This window comes from Lithobates pipiens, unplaced genomic scaffold (genome assembly GCF_037356315.1).
Source record: "Lithobates pipiens isolate NorthernLeopardFrog02 unplaced genomic scaffold, aLitPip1_a1.2 Scaffold_16, whole genome shotgun sequence".
NCBI lineage: Eukaryota > Metazoa > Chordata > Amphibia > Anura > Ranidae > Lithobates > Lithobates pipiens.
Genome location: NW_027507748.1, coordinates 60,545,441 through 60,567,408, shown reverse-complemented (window position 1 = coordinate 60,567,408; position 21,968 = coordinate 60,545,441). Strand labels below are relative to the sequence as shown.

General features: G+C 43.9%; 1 protein-coding gene across 2 annotated transcripts in view; it reads right to left on the bottom strand.

Annotated features, from left to right (window-relative positions):
• LOC143981830 (interferon alpha/beta receptor 1-like) overlaps nt 1–21,968 on the bottom strand; it is a 71,166-nt gene that overhangs the window by 29,768 nt on the left and 19,430 nt on the right. Inside the window, exons 2-7 of one of the 2 annotated variants that reach the window (XM_077479955.1) lie at nt 15,070–15,190; nt 11,983–12,155; nt 9,161–9,291; nt 4,409–4,559; nt 2,005–2,110; nt 409–584 (exon numbers count right to left, since the gene is read on the bottom strand). In XM_077479955.1, the coding sequence (XP_077336081.1) occupies nt 409–584; nt 2,005–2,110; nt 4,409–4,559; nt 9,161–9,291; nt 11,983–12,155; nt 15,070–15,190 (858 nt within the window). The remainder of the gene's footprint in view (nt 1–408; nt 585–2,004; nt 2,111–4,408; nt 4,560–9,160; nt 9,292–11,982; nt 12,156–15,069; nt 15,191–21,968) is intronic. The other variant, XM_077479956.1, reaches the window with a different exon arrangement.

Sequence of the window (21,968 nt, the reverse complement as noted above, 5' to 3'; positions counted from 1 at the left end):
TGATTTGAAAGCGGAAAGCAGTGAGGGGGTAAAGTTTTGAACTCTATTTGGTACCACTGATTGAATTCACATATCTGTGACCCACAGACAGGCAAACTATAACAGATGTCCGCCCATTCTTTGAAATGAGGACACCCTCTCATTGGGAAGAGGGCTTTGGGAGATATTTGGTGAGATTTGTGAGACAAGTCTTATGCCAAAAGGAAAGACTGAACTTAGATTTTGAAGCTGAAGCCTGGGCGATGGCTTCCTTTCCGGTTTTGGTCCGAACCGGAGTTCATCTCTGTTTGCGATCCTAAAGAGCCATAAAAAAAGCACATAGACCCCTAAGATTGGTTAAATGTGATACACAAAGCACAAGCACATTTCCCAGAGAAATGCTTTACAGGTATATTTATGGCAACTTACTCTCTTCCTCGGGAGAAAAAGCGACCATGCTGGAGTTGTGTTCATCTGTTTTGGCATTGTAAACTGAAACAAGCAACTTTGATCTCACATAGAAAGATAAGCTGGACACATTGCACTCCGATGTGGTGATATTTTCACATCCTTCCTGTATACTCCAAATATTCCGAAAATAGGAGCTTTAAAAAAATGGAGGAAAAAGAAAAAGTAGTTTAAATGTGTAATAATAATAAAAAAAAAAAAAAGTTATAGGTTGAACCTGATGGACAATTAGTATCTGGCTTCTTATGTGTCTTGTATACGCCAATAGTGAGATCTCCCAGTTATAATTCCTTATTCATCCCCACCCACATTTGTCGGTTCCAGCTCCCTCGGTTACATTCCTCATTACATAAAAACAGATTAAACATCAGATTTAATGTTGCTAAAGATATCCATTTCCATCTGCTGCTGGGGTTGAGTTTTTAAAACTGCATAAAAAAGGGAAATGTTTGCTGGTACACACAGCAAAGTTGGTATTATAATAGGCCCTTTGTGTAAATAACAGCCCGAGATCTATTTCCAAGTTTGTATGACTGGATCACTGCCTTTCTCAGATGTTTGTAGTGACCCTGTAGTTTCAGATGTAATCACATCAGCACTGATCACTGCATCATTACACTCACAGTATGTCCTCAGTCCCCCGGGATGATTGATGTTGGGAAGACTGAGAAAACACAGTGAACACTGAAGACATCTAAAGACTGTTAGTCCCCATCGTATAACTCCCTGGGAGAAGCGCTCTCCGGGGGGGGGGGGGGTTTACTTTTCGGGCGCGCGCTCCCGAGTCCAGCATTTGCAACCATAGACGGAAAAAGGCCGCACTTGGCCCCGCCCCCCTGCATCATTGGATTTGATTGACAGTAGCGGGAGCCAATAGCTGTACTGCTATCAATCTATCCAATTAAGAGCCAAGACAACAGGCAGAGGGGAAGAGAGCGTCTCCGGCGAGGGAAATACAGGGCTCAGGTGAGTGAAACGGGGGGCTGGGGAGCCAATGACAGAAGCATTAAGGTGAAAAAACATGAGGGTTTGCAACCCCTTTAAGCCTAGTACACACAGACCAAATGTAGGCCGGTTCAATAGAAATCAGCCGACATTCGTCTCGTGTGTATAACAGCCAGTCCGACACCGGCCAATGGCTGAGAGAGCTGCCTGAAGTGTTCTGGCGGGTAGGGGGCACCCCCTGTCAGAAAACAATAGCACAGCAGGGGAGAGTGCTGTACTAACATTGTACAGTGGCTCTGACCTGAGCTGTCAAACAAAAAACAGAGGTGTGCACTAGGCTTTAGAAGCCGATTGGCTACCAGAGCTGCACCAGATTTTGTACTCTCCAGTTTTAGCAAATCAACCCCACACTATGAAGACTGAGGACATCTAGTTGTGGAAAGGAATCACTGCAGGGGGCAGCACAGAAAACGAGGCGAGTATTACAGCCTGAGCTGAATTTTTTTTTTTTTATTAACCACCTGAAGGACCTTTTCAGAAGAAAACAAACTGAATTTTGAGAGTGAGGCTTTAAGGGATTATAAAAATTAACATTGGTTGGGTTGTACATACCTTTTTTGCACTGAAAATGTCACATTCGGGTTTTTTTGATAGTCCCAGTCCCATTTTAGCAGGTAGATTGTGTTTATTCCTTCCACTCGTAAATTCTCTGGAAGTACTGTGAAGCGAGATATAAACCAAATCAATCAGGTTATTTATATGCAAACATATTGTACTTACCGTTTATTCTGCTACTGTATAGCGAAGCGGATGGTCCATCAATCACCATTACTTTTTTTTTATACAAATATAAAGAAAAAAACATTTATGTAATTTTTATACTGTAGGCGAGAGGATATTTACAATATTTAAATCGGCCCACTCAAACATATGGAGTGGGTCGCACTGCTGCTGAAGTAAATTTTTGCAAGCAGTTATGGTGCTCTTTTCATTATATGCAGAATTCTCCTGCATGTCCAGGGTGGCCTCATGGCGGTTTCTTCACACCCTGGACACACAGGTACTGTAGTAGGATAAATGAGGCTGGGCATTTGCTACCTGAGCCTAAGAAGACCTTCTGTGCACTGGGACAAGGCGAATATTGGGATAAAGGCTGCTTTTTTTTATTTATTTTTTTCTGGGATTTTTTATTTTATTTATTTTTTTATTACAGCGGAACTAACCCTGAAAGGTGGAAAAAAAAAAAAAAAAAAAAAAAAAACTGCTAGCAGACCAATATTTATGGTAGAAAAGATTTTATATTTCCTGTTTGCCATAAAATCTTTCCCCCGTCTGCTAGCAAATTATTACAAATTGTACACTGAAAGCTGCACATGCGTAGCCCAGTGTACAATTGTGGCATTTTACAGATGCCAGGAAAACCTGCTGGGTCTTAGGATGACTGAACGCCCATGCTTATGCGTCATCCTTGCACAATCAAGACTGCTGAAGACTCCTGATCGGAGCAGATGAAGACGCACCAGCGATGGATTGATGACACAGATTGCAGACATCACACTGTCATAATGTGCAAATGCATATTATGACAAAAGCGCCTGAAAATTTTTTTTTCCTATTAAAAGTTTGATTTTGCTTTGAATTGAGAAAAATGCAAAAGTGTTCTCTGAATGGGGCCCGTGCTGAGCGAGCAACCCCTTGTTTTTGCAATGCAACAGGACAGTCACTCAGCACGGGACTGGGCAGATAGTGGAGATGAGTATAGTAGCAGTGATTTCCCACAGGTATGGTACCTACATACCGTATTTATCGGCTTATAACGCACACTTTTTCCCCCTGAAAATAGAGGGGAAATTGCAGGGGGCGTGTTATACGCTGACAGCGTACTTCGGAGGGGAAGGAGGGGGGAGGAGTGCTGCCGGGATTCACCGAGCCGTCATCTCCTCTCCATTCGGCTCGCACGTCTCACACACAGTCCTGCCACCGGCATTGGACCAGTGTTCTGTCCATCACAGGAGCTGGTCCAATGCCGATGGCGGAGGCGGGACTGTGTATGTGACTGCCCACTGAGAGCCGAGTAAACAGATGACTGCTTGGTGATTTCCTATGAGAGATGGTGAGCTGCATTGATGAGGGAGATGGGCGCAGATCAGGCTGTAGATGGGCACAGTTCAGGCTGTAGATGGGCACAGTTCAGGCTGCAGATGGGCACAGTTCAGGTGGCACTAAAGCTGCAGATGGGCACAGATCAAGCAGCACTGAAGCTGCAGATGGGCACAGATAAGCCTGCATTAATGCTCACTGACCATTATTTTGCTTCAAAGTGGTTTATTTTCCTGAAACTTCCCTCTTAAATTGGGGTGCGTGTTATACGCAGTCACATGTTATATGTCAATAAATATGGTAACTACATTGGTACAGCTTGGATTAATGCAAGTATGTAAAATATTCCATACATGAAATTCAGTTTTAAATACAGTGATATTTATAAAGAAGCTATAAAAATGTTGACTGTCATTAATGCTTCATCGGTAAATACAGGTTCTCTGAGGATTCAGTACATTATTATTGGGTATTGTGTGTAAAACATGGACTATGGTCACCATACATGCTACATTCTATCCAGTCATACAATCAATTTTTAATTTATCAAAACTGTGTATAAGAAATAAAAACGATCCAATCGATTTTTATCCAACCAAGCAGGCTCTTACACTACATACTTGTTGGTGGCATTAAGGCCCATCCACATCGCATATACAGCATGTGCTACACTGGCATTAAGCGGCTAACCGCGTTTTACTATATTCAATACCTAAAAATAATTTTTTTATTTTTATTTTTTTAAAACACACACTTCAAGAAAACAGTTGTAATATCTAAAGTCAGAGCTCTGGCACAAAACACAACTGTGCAATCAAATCTTAAAACTCTGAGACCGAACGCTTTAATACCGCAGAAAGTTTAACAGGAGTTCCACTTTAAGTGTTTTCCTTTTGCCATGTTACACACAACTTACCTTTTGGCTTTTTGAAACACCTTGCTGCACTAAAGGGACTGTATTTTCTCGCCTGCAAATCATAGATCTGAGCCCTCAGGCAATACATCACATCATCATGAAGTTCGCTATACAGTATCTGAGAAGAGCTCAGCGAGGGTCTTATTTTCTTCTAAAACACAAAGAAGGTCCTGGCAATCAATAACCAATTTTGTAAGTAATGTGTTGCTCCCACCCCATACATAAGTCATTAGCACGAACATTGGGTGCTGTAGGGATTACACGCATGGCCCCATTCATATATACAGTGCCTTGATAAAGTATTCATACCCCTTAAAATTTTTCACATTTTGTCATGTTACAACCAAAAACGTAAATATATTTTATTGAGATTTTATGTGATAGAACAACACAAAATAGCACATAATTGTGAAGTGGAAGGAAAATGATAAATGGTTTTCAAAATGTTATAGAAATAAATATGTAAAAAGTGTCGCATTTGTATTCAGCCCCCTTTACTCTGATACCCCTAACTAAAATCTAGTGGAACCAATTGCCTTCAGAAGTCCCCTAATAGAGTCCACCTGTGTGTATGTTAATCTCAGTATGTTCTGTGGAGCCCTCAGAGGTTTGTTAGAGAACCTTAATGATCAAACAGCATCATGAAGGCCAAGGAACACACCAGACAGGTCAGGGATAAAGTTATGAAGAAGTTTAAAGCAGGGTTGGGTTATAAAAAATACCCCAAGCTTTGAGCATCTTACGAAGCACTGTTCAATCCATCATCCAGAAATGCAAAGAGTATGGCACAACTGCAAACCTACCAAGACATGGCATCCACCTAAACTGACAGGCCGGGCAAGGAGTGCATTCATCAGAGAAGCAGCCAAGAGGCCCATGGTAACTCTGGAGGAGCTGCAGAGATCCACAGCTCAGGTTGGACAGATTCACCCCAGGAGAACTATTAGTTGTGCACTCCACAAACCTGGCATTTATGCAACAGTGGCAAGAAGAAACCCAGTGTGAAAGAAAGTCATAAGTAAGCCATTTGGGGGACAGCAAACATGCGGAAGAAGGTGCTTGGTCAGATGAGACCAAAATTTAACTGTTTGGCCTAAAAGCAAAGCGCTATGTGTCAGAAAACTAACACTGCACATCACCCTGAACACACCATCCCCACTGTGAAACATGATGGTGGCAGCATCATGTTGTGGGGATGCTTTTCTTCAGCAGGGACACGGAAGCTGGTCGATGGAAAGATAGATGGATCCAAACACAAGGCAATCTTAGAAGAGAATCTGTTTGAGTCTGCAAAAGATTTGTGACTGGGGTGGAGGGTCACATTCCAGCAGGACAACGACCTTAAACATACAGTCAGAGCTACAATGGAATGGTTTAGATCAAAGCATATTCATGTGTTAGAATGGCCCAGTGAAAGTCCAGATCTAAATCCAATTGAGAATCTGTGGCAAGACTTTAAAATTGCTGTTCACAGACGCTCTCCATCCAATCTGATAGAGTTTGATCTATTTTGCAAAGGGCAAAAATGTCACTCTCTAGATGTGCAAAGCTGGTAGAGATATCCCCAGAAGATTTGCAGCTGCAATTGCAGTGAAAGGAGGTTCTACAAAGTATTGACTCAGGGGGGCTGAATACAAATGCACAGCACAATTTTCATATATTTGTAAAAATTTGGAAAACCATTTATTATTTTCCTACCACTTCACAATTATGTGCCAGTTTGTGTTGGTCTATCACATAAAATCCCAATAAAACACATTTATATTTTTGATGGCAACATGACACAATGTTAAAAATTTCAAGGTGTATGAATATTTTTTCAAGGCCCCGTTAGATCAGAAACATCTTTCGTCAGCCCATCATCCTTGTCTCAATAAATCATTTTGTATCCAGGAGGATGACACATTGGGGTTTATTTACAAAAGGCAAAGCCACTTTGCACTAAAAGTGCAAACTGCACTTGAAATTGCACTGAAACTGCAGTCGCTGTAAATCTGAGGGGTGGATCTGAAATTAGTGGAAGCTCTGCTGATTTTATCATCCAATGATGTTCAAGCTAAAATGCTGTTTTTTATTTATCTTGCATGTTCCCCTCAGATTTACAGCGACTGCACTTTCAAGTGCACTTTCAGTGCAATGTCAAGTGCAGTTTGCATTTGTAGTACAAAGTGGATCTACCTTTCATAAATAACCCCCATTGCCTTCATAAAGGGATCCTTCATGGTTCCCAAATGTTTCTAATCCACATCTCTCTTCCAACAGAAGCAGACAAACTGAACAGGATGTATGTTCCTGGTAGCAATGGTTCGTAGAACGAATACAGATGGTAATTATCTCTCATGCCCCATATACACGGGGGGACATTCCGACCACAAAATCCGTCAGATTTTTTCCAACGGATTTTGGCAGAAACTTGCCTTGCATACACACGGTCGCACAAAGTTGTAGGAAAATATGATAGTTTGGAACGAGGTGACGTTATACACGTACGACGGGACTATGTAGAGGCCAGTAGCCAATAGCTTTCGTCTCCAAATTTTTTCCGAGCATGTATGCCACTTTGTGCGTCGGAATTCTCTACACACGATCGGAAAAAGTCTGATCGGATTTTGTTGTCGGAAAATTTTAGATCCAGCTCTCAAACTTTTTCCGTCTGAGATTCCGAAAGAAAAAATCTGATAGAGCCCACACAGGATCAGATTTTCCGACAACATAATCCTATCTGACTTTTTCGATCGGAATTTCCGACCGTGTGTATGGGCTAGCCATACACAGTGCAAATTTCATTCCTGCAACAATTGCCACAATTTCCCCAATCGACACAGACCGTGTAGACAGGGAAATACCTCCTGCCGAGCAATGGGCTCCTGGTGTGGGGGGTTAAGGGAAGCCGTTCCTGCTGGGAGAAGACTGGGATTATCGCTAGCAGCTATAGCAGCCCTTAGCGATAAGTGCAAGAGAATCCAGCAGGCTGGTTGTACCAAAGTTGATCAATCGTTTAACTTGGTACATTCAGCCTTCCCCTTTACGGTTTGAATCTCGGCTGGTTCCTGCTGAACTGGCTGAGATTTGATCAGTGTCTGTAGCCTTAAGCCCCATACACACTATCAGATTTTTTGCTGATTTTTGTCTTCAGATTTACCAAAACCATGTAGTACAAGGTCCTGCCTGATTGCATACAAATTGAAACTCCTAAGGTTTGACCTCATATTATATGGTTTTGGTAAATCTGAAGGAAAAAATTAGCAGAAAATCTTATAGTGTGTATGGGTCTCTAGACAGCCTGCAATACAAACCTGACAAAAGTTCTAATACTTCGAATACCCAAAAAAAAATAAAAATAAATAAAAATAAAATAGAAGGAGCTAATTTCTCTTGTGTAGCATTAGAAGGAGATATATTCTCTTGTGTAGCATTAGAAGGAGATATATTCTCTTGTGTAGCAGTATCCTATTGTCATGCAGGAATTGAAGGTGCCTTGTTCATGAACTAACAATCCATTCATCTTCTAATTTAAATATGAAATCTACTAACGCAAGGCTGGTCATAGATGATATGAATTTCTTTCCTTCCACCGAAAGAAAATAAATAAATAAATAAATAAATAAATCGCTAGATTCCCCACCCCCCCCCCATCAACACTTGATGGGAAAATGCCTCCCGCTGCGCTATTCTATTCTGCCGGGGGGGGGGGGGGGGGCGCACAGGGAGCTTTCCCAGCCAGCAGAATGCAATGGTTAGCCCCCTTTCACACTGGGTCGTTTTGCAGGCGCTATTGCACTAAAAATAGCGCCTGCAAACCGACCTGAAAGTGTCTCCAGTGTGAAAGCCCCGAGGGCTGTTTTAACGCCGACGCCGCTCACGCCCCAGTGTGAAAGGGGCCTTATTGCTAGCAGCTACAGCCTCTGACAGTAACCACATGTAGAAAAATCCGACAGGCTGCTTGTACCCAAGTTGATGGATCGATCAACTTGGGTACAATCAGCCTGCCCACACAAGGTTCAAATCTCGAATGGTCCCTGCTGAACCATGCGAGATTCAAACTGTCTATGTCCGCCTTAAATCCTTAGACAAAAAGTCAATTGTTTAGTCGTCTTTCGTCAAGCTGGGTGGTGTCAAGAAGGGGCGCCCTTGGCTCAAATTTTATGCAATTCATTATTAATCGTCCATAATTCAAGCCGGATATGGCAGACTTAAGTAGACCTTTACCTAAATAAAAAATAAAAAAAACTTTTTTTCCTTCTGGCTTCTCCCACAATAGAATATGGATTCCCTACTTTTTAAAAAGGTTATCTTGCATCGGCGAGAATGATGTAGTGCTCCTCTTCCACCCTCCTCCTCCTGGGATGTCCGTGTCACAAATCTCAGGAGGCAGCTTTACTGACAGGCAAATTCACGCTACAGAATTCTACATGTGCGCAGATGTGCTGCAGGTCTTTGGGACCAGGAAGAGACCTGTGGCACATCTGAACAGTCGCTCATATGCCGCAGGTATCGGGGTTCCAGATACCATTGCTGTGTATGCATGCATGGGAAACCCTTCCGCATATTTAAATTTGCTGCAGTTATTTGCCCGTTTCCTTTGGCACATCTGCGCATGGGTGAGCTATTCAAATATGGCAGCGGGCGAAAATATTGGGGAATTGTTTCTCCTTAAGTCACCTTAGGGAGCACAGAAGCAGCATATATCTATTCATGATGATAAAGAAATCTCCTAAAAAAAAATAAAAAAAAATATAATAAACCCCTTACCTCTTCACCGCTGTTCATGTGTTGAAGAACTAAAATATATTTTGCATATACGGGATGTACTGGAGTGGAAATATTGGCTCTAACAAGCCCATCATCAAGCGCCAAATAAAGAGTAGGGGCTGGAGGCCATTCTGGTAAAATTGACAACATATATAAGATTATTTAGGAGTATTGTAAGCCCTGCTTCACTATTCTGTAATGTGGACTTTAAAATAATTGTATCTTTGCAGCATGTATTTGGAAGAAGGAAATTCAATAAGCATTTGTTTTGACCTGTACTGACCACTACTGAGTACTACAATACAGGCTCAAAAACACCAATACAATTATGGAATGGAATAGAGCTAAACATATCAACTATTGTCATTATGTGTAAAGCTAAAAAAAAAAAAATAATAATAATAATAATTCGGCACTGCGTCGCTTTAACTGACAATTGCGCGGTCATGCGACGTGGCTCCCAAACAAAATGGACATCCTTTTTTTCCCCACAAATAGAGCTTTCTTTTGGTGGTATTTGATCACCCCTGTGATTTTTTTATCATGACTGCGACATTATGGCGGACACATCGGACATTTTTAGGACCATTGTCATTTATACAGCAATCAGTGCTATACAAATGCACTGATTCCTGGGTAAATGACACTGGCAGTGAAGGGGTTAACCACTAAGGGGCAGTGTAGGGGTCAAGTATGTCCTGGAGAGTGATTCTATACTGTGGGGGGCATGGCTACGTGTGACATGTCACTGATCTCTGCTCCCGATTGGGAGCAGAGATCAGTGACAGTGTCACTAAGCAGTACGGGGAGATGCTTGTTTACATTAGTATCTCCCTGTTCTTCCTCTCCATGGGGCGATTACAGGTATCCCCGCGACGATCGGTCCCGGCCAGCGCATGTGATGCCATGGCGGCAAATTTAAAGGGACATACAGGTACGCCCATTTGTCCAGCCGTGCCATTCTGCCGACATACATCGGCGTGCACCGGTCGGGAACCGGTTAAATGGCTTTTCACCGGGTACTCTGGTCTCCTCCCACACTCCTAAATTGGTTGTAAACTCCATTCATGAAATCTGACCTAGGTATAGTGCTTACTTATCTCTTTCCAAAGCTCTGAGTGCCGTGTCTTTCTGCTGCTCCGTTCCTCTGACGACAAGGTCTCTGACACATGAGATAAAAGCAGCAGGCAATTTGTGTCGGGGAGGGAACTAAGAGGTAGATTTGCAGAGAGCTGGTCTATTCAGACTGCAGCTCTGCAAGTTTCTTTGTTCCTCTGCCTATGTTGGGGGGGGGGGGGGTGCCTTTCTTCCAATCAGCTCGCACACAGTGTAAGCCCAGACTCCACACCTACTGCTGGAAGAGGAAACAAGATTTGTAACCATGATCTGCACTTTCTAAAAAGAGTGTAGAAAGCTGAAGACAGCAGATATACATTGTACAACCTATGTAGGAGGATTTGTTTCTTCCTTGTGTATCTGATGCCAGTCACTTCACTGGGTATATGTGAGGGTTTACATCCACTTTAAGCCATATTGGAGGGTTAATTGACTCCTGTTCATACTGTCCCAACTGTCCCCAGCATGTGTGTACAAGATGTCTATGCACATGGACCATTACATTCTGCAGGATAGTCCCAGAATGAGCAATTAGGCAGGGTTGAGGAAAGACCCAGAAACGTGGTGTGTATGATATAGCACCCATAGAATTGTTAAGAGTTGGATACGACTGAACGGATCTATACTGTAACAGGGCTGGCTGCATTATGGTGTAGAAAGAATGTGTCAACAAAGGGTTCTCACTCATGCAGGTTGAGGGGTTCTGGGATGTGTCTCATTTGGAGGAAATCGGCCTTTCTCAAGGATTGCTGGATTGGGCCCTAGAGGCTTTGTAGAGGATTGGATGGGATGAGCCTCCAAACCTGGGTCTATGCATTGATGGTAACCAGCACCTGCTGATTGTGCAGGAATGCACAGGTCTTATGGTATGGTGGCCGAGTACAATTCAGGGCTCCGTTCTCCTGAGGAGGGCACTGTGCTCTGGGCTTCTGTTTGAAACCACAGAGCCCCCGTACAGCCTACCTGACAGCCCCCCCCCCCAAAAAAAAACAACCGACTATGCTTCAGTTATGAATAAACACTGAATGATCAGTACAGAACACTCATTTAGTTCATTCAGGAAAGGAAGGGGCTGGTAAATGGGACATTTACCAGACCCTTCCCTCACTCTCCATCCTGAATGATCTTATAGTGTGCTTGCGGTTGCTGGTGGGAAGGAGCGGAAGGAACCTGGCAGCACTGTAGGGGTTTGGGGGCACACAGGGGGGCTTGGGCAGCAGAGAGAAATGTATGGTAAACAGGGAGGATGATCGGTGTGGTGGGGGGGCAATTACTGGAATTGATCCCCTGTATTGCTCTCTCTGCAGCAGCTAAAAGCCAGCAGGAGGGAGAGGAGTAGAAGGCTACTTTCAGCTGCTGCAGAGAGAGCCATATAGGGGAACAGTTCCAGTATTTGCTCCCCGCCATGCCAATCACCCTCCCTGCCCACATCCAATTCACCCAACTGCCTGGGTCCCATACAGGAGTAGCAGTGAAACCCCCTTATCCATGGCCCTAACTGTGCTGGTAGGGAGAAACGAGTCGATGACCACACTAGGGGTATGTGCCTGTCTGCAATGACTAGGCCAACACCTGGAGAAACTTGTTACAGGAGCAGCGTGAACACTGTTGTTCTACTAGTTTGAGAGCCAGTTTAGATTAAGGTGGGCTGCTGTATATTGCTGTTCTTGGCAAGGAATTTCCCAATCTATGGTGAGTTTGCTTACCAGCGGGGTTTGGCTGAAAGTTTACAGAACCAAACTCCATGTTTCCTTGAGGTGTTTCAACTCTCACATGCAGCGTGTAATTTTTACTGAAATCCAGTAATTCAGAAGGAATGTTGCACACACATTCATCAATGTGAACACATCCAGGGATTTCACTGGCTGCCATCTCAAACCTTTAAACCAATATGAAAAGGCGATTAATCATCGGGTTAATCAGAACGGTCTAACATACATAAAGTTTAAGAGCTCAGCCCCAATCCTTCTTACGCCTCTTTATATTGAAGAACCAATAAGTAGGCTTGAAAGATGGAAGGGGCAAGGATTGACTTTTAAATGAGAAGTTGAGATTTACATATATTAGGCTGCCTATATATCTGGGTCTACTGATCATGTCATTTCGGCTCTGTTCACACCTAAGTAGCTCAAGTAGACCCATTGCATTGCGTTTAGGACAGTCCATTCATTGCAATCAGTGGATGCCCCCATGACCGCAGTGGATTGATGAGCTCACTCTATACAGCGTTTGGAGGAACTGGTAGCACAACATCATGACATATTCTACGTCTATATGGCCACATGGTCTACCTGGATACTCTTTTTGGACTCCTCATGCATTCTAACTGGCTTCTCTTGACTAAGGACCTTCCAAATACTGGGTTCAGACAGTACGCTCCCTACCCACACCCAGTTCTCCGTTTCTCCCCTACTTCTCTTACATTTCTTCTTCCATTCCTTCTTCCTCTCTCCCTTTGTGAATGTATGATGTATACTCTGGAATTTCACACCCATGGATGTCTACCCTCTAAGCCCTTGTACACACGGTCGGACATTCCGACAACAAAATCCGTTGGATTTTGTCCGACGGATTTTCTCCGAAACTGGTGTTGCATACACACAGTCGGGCAAAGTTGTCGGAAAATACAATCGTTCAGAATGTGATGACGTAATTTAGTTGCGACAAGACTACGTTCAGGCTAGTAGCCAATAGCTTTGGTCTTGTAATTTGATCTGAGCATGTGTGGCACTTTGTCCGATCGGAATTCTCTACAAACAATCGGACAAAGTCCGATCGAATCATGTTGTCAGAAAATTTTATAGCCCAGCTTTAAAACTTTGTCTGTCGGATATTCCGACGGAAACAGTCCGATGGAGCCCACACGGTCGGATTATCCGACAACACGGTCCGATCGTGTGTACAAGGGCTAAGACCTTTAGCGAGACCCCTGCAACACACCTGCTGACAGATGCTATTAACCTCTCTTGTTTACGTTCCCCTTGTTTGAGGTGTACAAGAGGGATATACCGTAACCCCTTTCCTTTTACTTTCCAATATACATACAATCACAAGGTGTCTTTCCATACGCTTCTTTGGTATAAGGGCCTCACATCGCTATGGATTGAATGTGGCAACTGAACATCACTCGTCAAGCTGGTGGCATGGAAGCAGCCTACCCTCTCCTCTCTACTTTCAAGTGAGGAGCTTTGGCAACAAATGATCTTCTTAGCTATCTTTTAAGCTGCATACACACCTGAGCAAAGGGGAAAAGCCCCAAAAATTCTTCCTAATGACCACCAATGTAAGGAGGCATGCCTCCCACTGACCCAACAATGTCTTGAGATGTTTCTCCACTGAGCACCAAAGTGAGGGGGCCTTTCCTCACTGACCACCAATGTAAGGGAACATTCCTCCAGTAACCACCAATATACAGTGCTGTGAAAAGGTATATGCCCCTTCCTGATTTTTTTGCATATTTGTTAAATTTAAATATTCAGATCATCAAACAGAATTTAATATTACACAATGATAGCCTGATCAAAATAAAAATTTTGTTTTTAGATGATGATTTTATTTATTAAGAGAAAAAAGTTGCCCAAACCTGCCTGCCCCTATGTGAAAGAGTAATTACCTCTAAACCTAATAACTGGCTGTGCCATCCTTGGCGGAAAAACTGCAATCTATGGTTTGGGATAACGGGCAATGAGTCTTTCACATTGCTGTGGAGGAATTTTTGCCATCTCTTTGCAGAATTGTTTTAATTCAGCCACATTGGAGGGTTTTCAAACATGAAGGGCCTGTTTAAGGTGATGCCACAGCATCTCAATCGGATTTAAAATGATTGTAAAGTCTCGTTAAAAAAAAAAAATTAAATAACAAACATGTCATTCTTACCTGCTCTGTTCAGTTGGTTTTGCACAGGGCAGCCCGATCCTCCTCTTCCCGGGTGCCTCTTAGCTGCTCCTGGTCCCTCCCTCCTGTCGAGTAACCCCCTCAGCAAGCAATTTGCTATGGGGGCACCCGAGCCAAGTCATAGCTCCCTGTGTCCATTCAGACACGGAGCTGTGGCCCCACCCCCTCTCTCTCCTGATTAGCTAACTGGCTTTGATTGACAGCTGCAGAAGCCAATGGTGTCGCTGCTGTGTCTCAGACAATCAGGAGGAGAGTCCCGGATGGCTAAGACACTCATGGACATAGCTGGAGAGAGATGGGGCTCAGGTAAGTAATTAGGGGGTGCTGGGAGGCTGCTACACATAGAATGCAATAAGATAAAAAACCTTCTGCCCTTATGACTCCTTTAAGCCCAGACCTTGACTAGGCCACTCCAAAACCTTCATTTTGTTCAGGAAGGGAGCAAATACTCTTTCACAGCACTATAAGTTTGTTAATAGAATAGGAGACCTTGCTAAAAAAAAGTGACATCTGAGCAAACAGGCAGGCCACTTTTACATTTTAGTTATGACTAATAGGTTCACTTTAATAAATCTAAGGCCCCTTTCACACGGGTGATACGCTCAGTGGGAGATCGATCCGTTGATCTCTACTAAGCAGTCAGATGACAGGTCCGTCTCTGCTCAATGTGCAGGGGTGGACCTGTCAGAGCCCCGCTGATCTCTATGGGAAGATTGGATGAAAATGGTCTGCCTGTCCATCTTCATCCGATCCAATGGTCGGATGGCGAACCTTTATTAATGGGAAAATAAATGGCGATGCCTACTTCTCCTTACCCCCCTTTGTCTCCTGTCAATTTCTTAAGCACTACAGGTGCTCTTTAAGTCTAAACATGACTGTAACAATTATGCTGAACATACTCTTGATAAAGCACTGTAAAATTCACTTCCATGTTGTCATCGCCCATAGGTATCCAGTTCCAGGTTGCTGAAATATTTCCTTTCTGATTCATGATCCAAATGTTACTTGGTGGTTCCAAATCTGAAAAATGATGAGACATCTTCTATTGAAGCAGAAGATCTCCGCATGAGCTACAGAGAGCAGAAGCTGGAAGCCACACGCAAAATGAGAGGAGCAACAAAAGCTGCCCGGTACAGAGCCAACAGGGATCACAAAAAGGCACCATGGGGTCTATATCACAAGCATTCACCTAGCCCTTCCGAATTCTGACCATATTTTGGTTAAAGCCATTGTTATTTTTAATGGGGGGGGGGGGATAGCTTTTACAAACATGTTGTACTTACCTGCTCTGTGCAGTGCTTTTGCACAGAGAAGCCCCGATCCTCTTCTTCTCGGGTTCCTCTTCCGTGATCCTGGCTCCTCCCTCCTGTCCAGTGTCCCCACAGCAGGCAGCTTGCTATGGGGACACCCAAGTCGACTCACAGCTCCCTGTGTCCAGTCAGACACAGACCCCCGAATTGGCCTGCCCCCTCTCTTCCATGATTGGCTAGTTGACTTTGATTGACAGCAGCGACAGCCAATGGCACCGCCACTGTGTCTCAGTTAATCAGGAGGGAGGATCGCAGACGCAGACAATCAAGGAAATTTCTGGACAGAGAGGGACAGGTAAGTATTGGGGGGGGGGGGGGGGGGGCGGAAAGGGAGCTGCTGCACAAAGAAGGCATAGAATGTATGAAGCTAAATTTAAAAAAACTTCTGACTTTACATCCTTTTAATAAGTTAATTTCCTAAGATTGTCCACTCCATCTAGTGGCCAGAATGGTATTCCCCTAAAATATTACAGGAAAAATACTGCATTAGGGCCACTAGATAGCGCTGACAATTATAGGAAATCAAAGTATTACATAAAATATAGTCCGAATTCATGAGGGCTAGGTGAATGCTTGTAATATTCATCCAACAATATATAAATATATTTTAATAAATATATTTAATTAATAAATAGACCCCAGATGTGTGCAGAAGACTTTCACAAGCTAAACACTTTTCTACTGAGCAACTACAAGTCTATAAAGCAGCAGGATTAAAGCAAATGTAAACGTAACAAAATTACATTTAGTGTGCTAAAGTACTATTTACCATAAAATGTAAATTATTTTTTTTTTCTTTCATGATAAATACTCTATTTCTCAAAGTGGGTTTTCTGATGGTGACAACAATTAACCATGTAATGTGTGTTAAAATGGCAACTTGTAGTCGCCACTTGAAGTCCAAGTGACAACACAGGAGCACAACTGGGAGATGTGACAACGCTCTGGCCCTAATATAACAGGAAGTGCTGGGAAATTTGTGTCTGTTTGCAATGTGCATTGCCTTTCAATTTGCACCTTACTGCAAAGGTTAGTTATAAATTGTGATGGCTGCTATATTTTTGTATAGCTTGATTGCTGGAAGTGCCTGAACAGGGACCCTAATGGCAGGATCACCAGGTATTCTTTTTAATGAAAGCTGCAGACTTAAAAATAATGAAAACAAACCCGATTGCCTTCATTTTAATGTACATCTGATCTGGTTGAACTTATATGAACGATTAGTAACAGATGCAGTTGACTGTCATGTATTGTTTCTTACTTACTTGTATAACCCGCATTCCTTAAATAAATTTTTTTTAAAAAAATAAATGAAAACAACATTTAAGATTGTATTAAAACTTATAAGAGATTTTCGTGGTTTGGCTCACATATACTTTAACCACTTAAAAGTGTAGTTCCACCCAATGTTTTAAAGTGGTAGTAAACTCTGTACTACCCCTTGTACCTACCGGCAAGCCTATAAGACCTACCTGTAGGTACTGTGAATACACAGTTTAGGAGATATTCAGAGTGCATGCAGCCAATGACATCACAGGCGCATGCACTCGAGAAGGGCCGGCTTACCATGCCTGACTTCCAGATGCTGAAAATGGCGGCTCCCGCATGCATGCGAGGGAGTGACGTCATCGTGCCCCGGAGGCCACACACCCAGAAGGAAGACCAGGGGAAGAGCTTTGTTCTCAGATAAGCCTATCATAATGTGCTAGGATGCGATGCCTCTTAGCACATTATGACATCGTCTTGCAGGGAATTAATTTTTTTATTTTTTTTTAATCACCTGCTGTTTACAACGGCTTTAACTTTTAATCCATTCAATGTACATCCTCATTTCTATTTAAAATGGTAAATGATTTATTTATTCATTTTTTTTACCAAATACCTTTTTTCCCCCTTATTATCTGGAGCACATCCGGCTTCAGCCACCTAGGCGATAATTTAACTAGGCGTTTCCCAAAGACTCCTGGAATATCGGCATCATCTATCCCAGGAGTTCATGGGAAATGCTCAATGCTGTAATCTCTGATAATTTCACTAGCAGAAATGGTGCGATCGGGAGGACAGAGATGTCCCGATTGAGAGGCTGCTATATGCAATGAGGCGTGGACTTCCGCCGATGCCACCATTGCTACGGCAAAGTGTCAGGATGAAAGAGTGCAACACAGTGGCATTACTGCACAGGCATGAGATCGGAAGGTGCATGCTGGGTAGCCAGCTGCACTGAATCCCAGAAATAAAAGAGGGTGTCAGATGCCTACAACACAGATGGACCCTGCCAGCTTCCGAGATCAGGTTCGTTTCAAACTTTTTAAACGTCAAATAAAAGGACCACATTAATGACATTATCTAAAATGTTGCATTTGAAGTGGACCCAATTACGGCAGGGTATTTAAAATAAAATGAATTGGGGAACTGGAATTCCTCTTTAAAAGACCGCCCTATAGCAGATTTACTGCTACAGGGTGGCCCCGTTCATTGCAGAATCACATATGTACAGTATACACACACGTGATTCTGCACATACGCATAGGGGGTGCGCCGCGTCTGCTGTGATTAATCTAAAACCTCCAGGATTAAAGCAGACTTCTTTAGAATCTGACCAGCGTTAGCGGATGGAGGAAAACCCACAGAGAATATCCCTTTAGGGGCACACTTTAACCTATAACTTAGAGGCAGATCATGACCCAGAGCCAAAAATTGCCCATTCTTGGCCCAGCACTTTGATTTTATATTTGAAGCAGCTCCTGACGCTGATGTTTCCTTGCAAATGAGCACCCTTCAAGCGTAGGATGCTTAGTTTTTGGCTCCTTCTGTAATCAAGGGATAGGTGATTGTTTAGCCTGGTCTGCTCAGGGCATCCCAGGCTGGGAGTTTAAATTGCTTCCCCTACCTCTTTAAGCTTTCAGAACATAGGGCAGGAAATTCAAATAACCATCCTGGATACTTATAATGCTCCAGCCAAATGCTGGAGAGGAGTAACCAGAAGGAGGTTGGATGGTGGTAAATAGTCTGAGGCACTTGGAGAGTAGGGTTCCTTCTCCTAATGAGGGTTCCAGAGCCATAGGAGCTGCTGTCCTTGGGAAGCCTAAGATTTGTAAAGCTTCTGTAGAGACCTCAGCGATGTCATGGCTGCGGGCCTAGATGGTTTATACTTGGAGCCGACAGGAGACCCTCACCACAGATGATCTGGTAATGAGAGGTGTCATCTCACTCACTAGACCGTGTGTAGAGAAGGCTGGAAGGTAGCAGCTGTCCTGGGGACTTGTGAGTAAAGACTTAAAAACTTATTTCTGCGACTGTGCAGGGATTCGGGAACTGCGCTGCATACTAGTAGTTGTACATCAGCGTAAGGTAACCAAATGCCAAAAGACTTGCTCCATGGTCTTCAGCTGTGAAGCATTAGACTATTCTAGACACACTATTACTCAATATTTAGAGAACGTTCTTTTCCTTAACCACTTCAATACAGGGCACTTTCACCCCCTTCCTTCCCAGCCCAATTTTCAGCTTTCAGCGCTCTAGCGCTTTCAGTGACAATTGCGCGGTCATGCTACACTGTACCCAAATGAAATTGTTATCATTTTGTTCGCACAAATAGAGCTTTATTTTGGTGTTATTTATTCACGACTCCGTTTTTTTTTTTTTGCGATATAAGCGCAAAAAAAGCGGAAATTTGGGAAAAAAACAATATTTTCTTTTTTCTATTTGAAAAGAAATCCAATAAAATCTAATTTTGTCATAAATTTAAGCCAAAATGTATTCTGCTACATGTTTTTGGTAAAAAAAATTCCGTTAAGTGTATAATAATTGGTTTGTGTGATCACGGACATATGTACGCAAATGATCATGTACATATGTGTGCAGGTGATCACGTACATATGTGTGCAGATAATCATTGGGACATGTGATTTTAGTGGGACATATGTGGGGGACATGTTTTTATTATTAGGGACATGTGTTTTTATTATTTGGGGACATGTATGTTTTAGGGACATGTGTGTTTTGGGGACATATGTGGGGACTGTGTTTTCACTGTGTGGTGTGTTGTGTGTTTACACTACACTGATGATCAGTGAGTAAAAAGCTGTGAAAAGCAGCCCATACTCACTGATCATCAGCCGGCTGCAGCGTTCTGCTCTCCTCTTCTCAGCGGTGACTTCCGTGTGAGGAGAGGAGAGCCGATTGCCTAGCAACCGGCTGTTTGTTTACATCACATGACGGCCGTGATTGGACACGGCCGTCATGTGATCAGGAGGGCCAATCACAGAGCCCTCCTGCCGATCTGAGATGTGCCGTGTCCGGGTGACACGAGCACATCGGGATCGCGCCGCTGCGCGGGCGCGCGCGCGATCCCGCTGCTCCTGAATGACGTTCCTGAACGTCCTATCAGGAGCAGGCGGCTCCCACCCGGCCGTATATATACATTGGCCGGGTGGGAAGTGGTTAAAGCGGGAGTCCGCCAGGACTCCGCGTTTTTTTTTTTTTTTTTTAAAGCCAGCAGCTACAAATACTGCAGCTGCTGACTTTTAAAATAGTGACACTTACCTGTCCAGCGCGCCTGTGATGTCGGCACCCGAAGTCGATCTCTTGATCGTCTCTCGGGTGCTGCCACCGCCATCTTGGGTATGGGAATCAGGAAGTGGAGCCTTTCGGCTTCATTTCCCGGTTCCCTACTGCGCATGCGCGAGTCGCGCTGCGCAATAAGGATGGACCCACTGCCTCTGGGATCTGTGTGTTTCCCAGCAGGCAGCGGGGGACTTTCGGAAAGGGGCGTAATCTATGCCCCTTTCCGCAGAGAGCTATCCCGGAAGTGGGTGCAGATACCTGTACTGTACAGGTATCTGCACCCCCCCTCCCCCTGAAAGGTGGCAATTGTGGCGCCGGAGGGGGGGAGGGTTCCGATGAGCGGAAGGTCCACTTTAGGGTGGACCTCCGCTTTAAGAGCCAAACATTTTGGAGTATCCCACATCCTAACCTCCTCCTGGCAAAATAAAAGTCACCACCCCCTCATCTGATGAGGTGTTAGATCAAGCAGCTGCTGCCATGCTGTTGGCTAAGTGTGCAGATACAACCGACATACCCGACTTGAGCCAAGTACCTGAAACTCTGGGCAACTGGCAAATATGATGTTGGATTGTTGAAAGTGACACCTATATATATCAAACTAAAGGAAGAAGCTCACCTTCCACATAACCCGCAGTATCCCTTGAAACCACAACAGATAGAAGGGATACAATTACAACTTGACAAATATCTGGAAAAGGATGTAGTTCCCAAAATGTACTTCACCTGCAAATATCCCTCTACTTTCAGTAAAAAAAGAAAGGTGAACCAGGTCAACCACCCATATACCGGTTGGTACATGATTTATGGGAAGTGAAGAAGTTGATAGATACTCCTATTGATCCAAATCTACACACTCTGCTATCTCAAATTCCTCCTACAGCGACTTGTTTTTCCGTTATTGATTTGGCCAATGCATATTTTTCTGTTCCCATTAGCACAGTGTCAGCATTTTGCATTTATCATGGCTAGACAACAGTATGCATGGAAGAGGCTCCCCCAGGGTATGGTAGGCTCCCCCTCAGAATATAAAGCTGCATTATCTCAAATCTCAGTGGAAACCAAAGCACAGTGACAGTCCTACTTCTATATGTTGATGACCTTCATTTGTGTTGTAGGGTTCAGTCCACTTGTAAAGAAGAGACCATTAGTTTGCTGGCGTTTCTGGCACAGACAGGGAGAAAAAAAATAAATCCCCTAGACCGGGGGTACTGAATTAAATTTCATGGAGGTTAGTAAAATCTTCTTCCAGCAGAGGTCCAAATCGCATGCTTGTGATATGACATCACAGCACGCCTTCCTCCTAGGCGTTTCCATCTCTGCAGCTGGGAAACACAGGTGAAATTGCACATGCTCCCGAACCGCAGAGGAACACACCACACTTTAGCACATGCGTGCACCAACACACATGGTCCTGCAGCAGCATGTAGCTTGGTGCAATTTAAAAAAAAAAAGGTGGTCAGGGACTTGTTTTCCCATATTTCTCATGAGTAATGCAGTTCATTCAAATGAATAGGTTGACCTACCTGTGACATGCGCATGCACAGACCTGAACTGAGCCCCATATCACAATCTGATCCTTACATCAGTGTCCACTGCTCATAACAGTTCCTTTCCCTTCAGATCAAGACCCCCCCACCCCCATTTCACAGCAACGTTCTCATAACCCCCACCCCCCCATTACCGTCCTCAGTCCCCCCCCATTACCGTCCTCGGTCCCCCCCCCCCCATTACCATCCTCGGTCCCCCCCCCCCATTACCATCCTCGGTCCCCCCCCCCCCATTACCATCCTCGGTCCCTCCCCCCCCATTAACATCCTCGGTCCCCATATTACCGTCCTCGGTTCCCCCCCCATTACCGTCCTCGGTTCCCCCCCCCCATTACCGTCCTCGGTTCCCCCCCCAATACCGTCCTCAGCACCCCC